The sequence below is a fragment of the Dendropsophus ebraccatus genome, chromosome 8 (assembly GCF_027789765.1).
Source record: "Dendropsophus ebraccatus isolate aDenEbr1 chromosome 8, aDenEbr1.pat, whole genome shotgun sequence".
NCBI classification, from domain to species: domain Eukaryota; kingdom Metazoa; phylum Chordata; class Amphibia; order Anura; family Hylidae; genus Dendropsophus; species Dendropsophus ebraccatus.
The window spans coordinates 64,315,853-64,324,562 of record NC_091461.1 but is presented as its reverse complement, the minus strand read 5'-3'; the positions used below and the strand labels follow the sequence as shown (position 1 = coordinate 64,324,562).

General features: G+C 40.0%; 1 protein-coding gene across 1 annotated transcript in view; it reads right to left on the bottom strand.

Annotated features, from left to right (window-relative positions):
* Positions 1-251: 251 nt before the first annotated feature.
* Positions 252-8,710, bottom strand: part of PITX3 (paired like homeodomain 3) — a 77,134-nt gene continuing 68,675 nt past the window's right edge. Inside the window, exons 3-4 of the mRNA XM_069979158.1 lie at positions 2,026-2,231; positions 252-1,566 (exon numbers count right to left, since the gene is read on the bottom strand). Of these exons, the coding sequence (XP_069835259.1) occupies positions 1,003-1,566; positions 2,026-2,231 (770 nt within the window). The 3' untranslated portion in view covers positions 252-1,002. The remainder of the gene's footprint in view (positions 1,567-2,025; positions 2,232-8,710) is intronic.

Genomic DNA, 8,710 nt, shown 5'->3' with positions numbered 1-8,710 from the left:
ACTTCCAAGTACCAGACTGTACTGGAAATATATTGCAGTGTTATGTGAACACAAAGCAGCATAGACTATGGTAAACGCATACAATAAAGTAGAATTATTTGACATTCTATTTCCCTATTCCTGAATTTAGGTAAAATGCACATATGTAGAAAGCAAAATCACATAGAGGGTTATAAAAAAAAAAAACTGTAACATCAATAAGAAGACATCTAGAAATGAACTGATTCAACGTTTATTTTATTTTTTTGCCTTTCAAATGGAACTGGGAAAGAAGAAAAGGGATAGGGGCACTAAAATTCGTTGAAAAAGAAATGACCATTGTTAAAAGTTACAACTTCAAAGTAATCCCAAGCAGGCTTGAAGCAAAAAATATGACCTGTGGCCTTGCAATCTGCTCCACCTGGGAAAAGCAATGTCTTATGTTTTAATTCTATTTTATAGATTATTCCACATACAAAACAAGAAAAAAAAGTTTCATTTTATATTTTTATAATATATATACATCCTACTTCCTTAGATTACATGTGTGGCCACCGGTTGGACAACTTTAGCGGTCATGCACATGTGTGCAGTATAGTTCATTGATTTTTGTATATTTGGGTCATCCTTATGATAAATACGTAGTTGTTGATCTCCTCAGCATTCAAGTGACCTAAACATATTATATGTCTCTGCGTTTGGTCAATTGTACAAAACCAGGGAGCCTTAATAAAAACCACAACAATTAAACAGCTTGCCTTACAAAACCAAGACTGCTTGTGACCATGGAATTCAGTTTTCTTTGGATTGGAAACACGGTCTTCCTGATGAAGTATGCGTATAGAATGTCCTCTTGAACCAAAAACTAAATACAATACAGTCTGCAGTTTTATCTCTCACGTTAAAAATGGAAATGATTTTTTTAAAGAGAACTTTTCATGCCTATTCTTTCAAAGGCAGCTCCTGCAGGGCAATTGGGTCTTCTGTATTATGGCTACCATCAAGTCTTTGGCATATGGTCCTTCATACTGGCCGGTCCACAGCATACTGACAAGGGCTTAAGTTTGAAGCCGGAGTCTGTACTGCTGGGTATGTAAAGTTGGCATGTTGTTTAGCTTTCAGCCTCAAACTCGCCAAACTTGAATTGCAAGTGTCCCTGTACATGTAGGGACTGGCTGTAGTGGCATAAGGACAGGCACTGGCTGAAACAGCAGAATTGAGGCTGGGACTATTAAGGTTGTTAATATTTCCCAAATTGTTAAGGCTAGAGCCTGGAACTCCAGTCACTGCTGAAGGAACCATAGATGAAGGCATGGTCATTGAAGCAATTGAGTTGGGTGGCGAGAACATTGGCTGGGATGACAAAGGACTTACATTCATGGAGTTAAAAAATGGGAAACTCTTGGCAGAGAGGGGACTTGTTGCAAGGCCTTTGGTGGCCCAATTATTATAGGAGTATCCAGAATACATATCATCATAGGGCTGCATGAGTCCATTAAACTGGGCTCCAAAGCTATTTTTGCAGAGTTCTGCTTGCTGGTTCCTTTCTCGTTTCCTCCACTTAGCTCTCCGGTTTTTGAACCATACCTGTGGTATAAAAGAATGGATGATAATAGATTATTTGGCAGCATAATGACAGTTTTAACGGCACTGTAATACTTTTACTATCTATTACTTTACCATTATGTACTGGTATCATAAACCAATCTCCTAAAATGTGTACTGATGTGTACTGTGGTTAAATAATTGTCAATCCCAATTCAGCTGAAGACTAGATGGACCCAGTGGTCTTTTTCTGCCGACAATCTTCTATGTTTCTATGACTGTGAATGCATGCCCCATATGCACATGCGAGAGATTAGCTGCAAATTAGATCTACACTAAATACTCACAATAGAAAATGCAGTATAATACATGCCAACAGTATTTAATAGAAATCCATAACCATGGGGAAAAGTATGTCCAATCTGTTGTTGATTTGTCTGGATATGATGCCATATCTGTGTAGCAACATTTGAACGTTTGACAAGTTTGTACTGTACTTACCCTGACTCTGGCCTCAGTGAGGTTGGTCCACACTGCAATTTCCTCCCTGGTGCTCATGTCTGGATATCGGTTCCTCTGGAAAGTGGCCTCCAGTTCTTGTAGCTGCTGGCTAGTAAAATGTGTCCTTTGTCTTCTTTGTTTCTTCTTCAGTGAGCCGTCTTCAGGGTTTGAGTCATCGGTTTGGTTTTGTTGGGACTTTTCTGTGTCTGCAAAATAATATTTTATAAAATGATAAGTCTATAACTCTTTCATGAGCCTCAAGACATAACGTGGTTATTAAACAAGGGCATATCTAGAATTAATGTAATTCCATTATCAGAAGTCACCACCATACAAAGTGTAATAAAAAATTTAGGACAATACAGTGACTATGCAGTCACCTTCTGTGATGTCCTCCACAGCCTTAAGTTCCTCAGCTCCTCTGCTACCATCACAGTACTATCACTGACAGTCCTGACAAGATGGAGCAGCCAGAGATGTCAGTGTCCACCATGGAGCCACACTGCACCTATGCCTCCCTTTAATGAGGTTGTAATCTGGCTGCAGCATGACTCACAGTGCTGGAGAGGTTGACCAGACCTGTCAGAAGACTGGCCACCATGCAGATTTAAAAGGTATACCATTTCTGGCCACAGTGCAGCAGATAAGTCAGCCATACAGCAAAACTATAAGAGAAACAGATCACTGATCTCAGGGAGACCAGACAAAGATAACACTGCTGGCTGCTGGTTAAAGTGCTCAATGCAGTGAAATCCTACGAGCATTGCTCCCTGGGAAACATGAATATAAAAAAAGAGAGCCTGTGGAGCCTCATTTAAGAGTCTTGAAACACAGGACTAGCCAGATATCCCTCTGGGAAGGACCCAGCCAAGGAGTGGCTCCTGTAGGGAAACCACCAAAACCGCCATATTAAGTGGCCCTATAAGTCAATGTAATTACAAGGGAAAAACCAAGGCCCGTTATCCATCCACAGACAGCTGTTTTGGGGTGTTGCCCCTCATCAGTGTGGGGCTAGGTAGGAGCAGTGCCTAGTAAAGCCATAAGAGAAACAGATCACTGATCTTAGGGAGACCAGCCAACGATAACACTGCCGGCTGCTGGTTAAAGTGTTCAATGCCGTGAAATCCTAGGTGCATCCTAGGAGAGATATCTGGCTAGTTCTATGTTTCGAGACTCTTAAATGAGGCTCCACGGGCTCTCTTTTTTGCATATTCATGTTTCCCAGGGAGAAATGCACCTAGGATTTCACTGCATTGAGCGCTTAAACCAGCAGCTGACAGTGTTATCTTTGGCTGGTCTCCCTGACATCAGTGATCTGTTTCTCTTGTGGCTTTATTAGGCATTGCTCCTACCTAGCCAGAATCCTGTTCCACACTGATGAAGGGCAACACTCCGAAACAGCTTTCTGTGGATGGATACATGGCCTTGGTTTTTCCCTTGTCATTACATTGACCTCTTAATATGATGGTTTTGGTGCTTTCCCTACAGGAGCCACCCCATGGCTGAATCCTTCCCGGAGAGATATCTGGCTACTCCTGTGTTTCAAGACTCAAATAAGGCACCACAGGCTCTTGTTTTTTGCATACAGCAACACTGTCACAGTTGTCATTGTAAACAATACAGTGTTCAGGTAATGCACTGATGTGCCAGATCGCCTAGGGAGAGATGCTCTTCAGGTCCCTGCAGGGACCTGAATAGGAAACCCACTCTATTTGCTGTAAATTGCCTAGGGTATGCTTTTTACTTAGGAGGCAACCATTGATTCTTACAGATGACCATTAGTTCCCTTGTTCCATTTACATCTTTTTCAATTGTTACTAAATAATTGTTAGATTAACAGAATTATTTACACCACCTATAAATAAATAATGCTGGACAGTGTTCTACATATATCAAAGAGATACTTTATTTATTACATACAACAACAAAAATTTATATTGTTTAAAAACATATATTAAAAAGGGAGCAGAAACCCATACAATACATGCATCAGATGGTATACAGGGCAGAAAAAAAGATAATAAATAGTATACTCGCTATATATTAAATCATTGATGGTATATCAATTGACCCACAGAGGTAGGAAAGAGCAAAAAAAGGAAATGTATAAATGATAAATACAAATGATCCAACCAAAATAAATAGGAAACAATTAAGTAAATCTACATAACTGAAACTGCAAGTGCAGTCTAAAGTGCAACCAAGTGCAATACCATGTGTAGTATCTAAACCATACAAGTGTATGATCCAACCTCTGGGTATATAGTATATATACCTGCCCAGTACCACCACTCACCCAACGCCGCGTTTCGCTATGCAAGCTTTATCAAGGGCAACAACGGCCGTACTTTTAAGTAGTGTGAACATAGCCTGAAGCAGCATGCAAATGTAATATCAGACCCCCAAAGGAAAGACCCCACTCGCCTTAATACTATGGACCAAGCCATGAAATCAAAGAGGTAAGACAAACAACTGAGCCAGGAGTGTTACAGGCAGTTGCTGAAGCGACAGACACAACAGCTCTGTATGTACCAGGGTATGGTCAATGATGTGGGGAATCAGCATAGAAAAAACAACATACGAAATAGGGAGAAATCTGTAATAACTGACCCAACAAGTCTCATTCCTGCCCATTGAGGGCATTACATATTGACAGAATGCATGGACTCTGGACCCCTGCAGTACCATACCAGACCACAAGATTTGGTATGTAGTATCTACAGAGTTTTTGCTTTCTTATTTTTTCAGAAAATATAAATGATAACACAAAGACTTTTTTCCACCAATGGTTAGTGGTTGGGTAAAGCCATTTATTGTCAAACTACTGTTTTCTCTTTTTAAATCATAATGACAACCAAAAAGATCCAAATGACCCTGATCAAAAGTTTACATACCCCAGTTCTTAATACTGTGTATTGCCCCCTTTAACATTAATGACAGCCTGAAATCGTTTGTGGTAGTTGTGGATGAGGCTCTTTATTTTCTCAGATGGTAAAGATGCCCATTCTTCTTTGCAAAAAGCCTCCAGTTCCTGTAAATTTTTGGGCTGTCTTGCATGAACTGCGCACTTGAGATCTCCTAAGAGTGGCTTAATGATGTTGAGGTTGGGAGATTGAGACTCCAGAACCTTCACTTTGTTCTGCTGTAGCCAATGACAGGTCGCCTTGGCCTTGCTTTGGATCGTTGTCATGTTGGAACATCCAAGTACGCCCCATGGGCAGCTTCTGGGCTGATGAGTGCACATTTACCTCCAGTATTTGCTGATAACGTGCTGCATTTATCTTTCCTTCAAGTTTGACTAAGTTTCCTGTGCCTGTAGCTCACACATCTTCAAAACATCAGCAATCCACCCCCATGCTTTACAGTAGGAATGGTGTTCCTTTCATCATAGACCTTGTTGACACCTCTCCAAATGTAACGTTTATGGTTGTGGACAAAAAGTTTGATTTTGGTTTTGATTTTGAGTCTCTGTGCTGTTTGTCGTATTATAGGCGAGTTACTTTGTGACATTTGCCCAGTAATGGCCTTTTTCTGGCAGCTTGACCATGCAGCCTCCGTATTGTGCATTTTGAAACAGCGACACTGCTAGTCCTGTATTTCAGCTGATGTTATTTGTGGGTTTTCCTTTGCATCCCGAACAATTTTCCTGGCAGTTGTGGATGAAATTTTTGTTGGTCTACCTGACTGTGGTATGGTTTTTACAGAGCCCCTGATTTTCCATTTGTTAATCCCAGTTTGAATACTGCTGACTGGCATTATCAATTCCTTGGATATCGTTTTTGTCCCTTTCATGTTTTATACAGTTTAAGTACCTTTTCCCATAGATCCGTTGACAATTCTTTTGCTTTCCCCATGACTCACAGTCAAGAAACATCAGTGACTAGATGAAAGTTGTAAGAGTCTTTCTGGATCCCAGAAACTCACTGAGGATGCTACATTTAGTAGCCATTCAAACCCATTTATGTCAACTTCTGTGCATGTAATCAGGCAGAAATGACCAGGGTATGTTGACTTTTGATCAGGATCATTTGGATGTTTTTGGTTGTCATTATGATTTAAAAAGAGAAAACACAGTAGTTTGACAATAAATGGCTTCACCCAACTACTAGCCATAAGTGGGGAAAAAAAGGTTTGGTATTATCATTCATATTCTCTTAAGGCTATGTTCACACTACGTATATTTCTGGCTGTAGTGCGAATCGCGAATATACGCTGTAGTTATGAGGTTGATGCGTACCCTGGAAAGTATACGATATACGGCCGCACAATGCACACTACGTATGAGCCTACGGCCGGATCGTATACGGCGCAGTGAAAAAAGAACAAGACCATTGTTTGCGGCCGGAACTGTTCCAACTCACGGCCGTGGATTTCAATGCGGCCCTCGTACGGAATACTTTTTTCAGCCAAATCGAATTTGATTTTTATATTAAAAGGTTCTGTGTGATTTACTGGGCTGGGCGAAGATTTCCAAGTAAATGACCTGCTTCAGACCGCTTCAAAACAAGCTAGGAAGCATAACTATACTACGGGCGTATGTTCGCAATTCGCCCGCATGTCTATTTTTCACACGGCCGTAGTTTCAGCCGCACATGTCCGGCCACGTACGAACTATGGCCGGACATATACGTAGTGTGAACATAGCCTTAAAAAAAAAAAAAAAAAGGAAGCAAAAATTCTGATGGGTTATGTAAACTTTTGAGCACAACTGTATGTTTATGGCAGTGTGTGTATCTACTATATCTATATATCTTTGTGTGTACTGTATGTATGTGTGTCAGTAGAGTTTGTAACAGTTATTTATATGTGTGTGTACGTCAGTTGTGTCTGTGACAGTGGTGTATATGCGTGTGTATGTCAGTAGTGTCTGTGACAGTGGTGTATATGCGTGTGTATGTCACTAGTGTCTGTGACAGTGGTGTATATATGTGTGTGTGTGTCACTAGTGTCTGTAACAGTAGTAGTATATGTGTGTGTTTGTGTATGTCAGCAAAGTCTCAAGTGATTGACAGGTTTGCTCCTAAAGATGTTCTGCAGCAGCTTCTATTAAGGGAGAAGTATTGTAAAGTATTGTATTGCCCCCCAAAAGTTATGCAAATCACCAATATACACTTATTAAGAGAAATGCACATAAAGTGTTTTTTTTCCCTGCACTTATTACTGCATCAAGGCTTCACTTCCTGGATAAAATGGTGATGTCACAACCCGACTCCCAGAGCTGTGTGGGCTGTGGCTGCTGGAGAGGATGATGGCAGAGGGACACTGAGGGACACAGGGCACTGGAGGGACACTGAGCATCCCTCTGCCATCATCCTCTCCAGCAGCCACAGCCAGCACAGCTCTGGGAGTTGGGTTGTGACATCACTATTTTATCCAGGAAGTGAAGCCTTGATGCAGTAGTAAGTGTAGGGAAAACACACTTTATAAGCATTTCCCGTAATAAGTGTATATTGGGGATTTGTATAACTTTTGGGGGGCAATACAATACTTTAATAAAAATTCTCACTGGACGTCTCCTTTAATGCTGGGCTCTTATAAGAGAACCCACCACTAAAAGAAAATGTTTCTCAGAATACTGTATACTGTCTCATTCCAACAATCTGGTGACAAGTGACAAATCTGCTTATAAAGATGTTCTGCAGCATTGTTTCTGTATTTTTTCTGGTTCAATATTATTACACTTGGGAGGTGATTTCCCTGTATACAGTCTGTTCATGGTGTATACGCTTTCACTAATGTAATCATATTGCAGTGTAAATGTGTGTATGTCAGTGGTGTGTCTGTATATATGTTAACAGTACGTGTGTGTGTGTGTGTGTAGGAAGGGAAGGGGGGAAGACATACAGGATCCATGGTCCCAGTACAGTCTTTTGCTATAAGGCCCCATGAAATCTAGCTACGCCCCTGCTGAAAACGCTGCAGTCCTCTACTTAGAAAGTAATTTACAGCTTCTAGTAGTTCTTTCTGACTGTTGCATGTAAGGAATTGCATTATCCATATTAGCAATCTGGTTATTTTTCTTTAAATCTTTATTTTTATCTAATTTTGGAATTATATTATGGGGCTTCAGAACCAATTACCATTTTCCCCATAGAGTTATGGTTTTAACATACAATGGTCGTTCTGGGACCAATTAATATTATATGTTAAGGGACCACTGTACATACATGGGAATTGCTTTACATGGGGATGGAGATGCACAGTTGAGATGACCTCTAGATGGTTAAAATATTGGAACATACATTTACTGGTTAGACATACATCATTGTCTTCATTTGCTTACATCTAACATCTATTTGCTTACATCTAACAACTGTAAGTAATGTCATAAGTTCAATTTCTGTTCATGTGCTGTTTTTAACATTCGGATCTTTCACTTGTTACTTCTATACCTGTATCTATTAATATAACATTTTAAAAAATTATGGGGAAAAAATTACATTATATATATATACTGTATACCATATTATATCCTGTATATTCTGTATTTTGTATTCCTTTAAGCACAAGTCCACACTATGTTCCAAATTAAGTTTGGGTGCGTTTGGTGCCTTTATGTGATCCTCACCCTAACCTTGTACATACTCAGGAAATTGACCACGAGCAAAGTCATGGTAACACTGAAATCCCACTGATGAATTTAAAAGTCAACAAACTTTGTTAATATGTCAAAAGAAAAACAAAA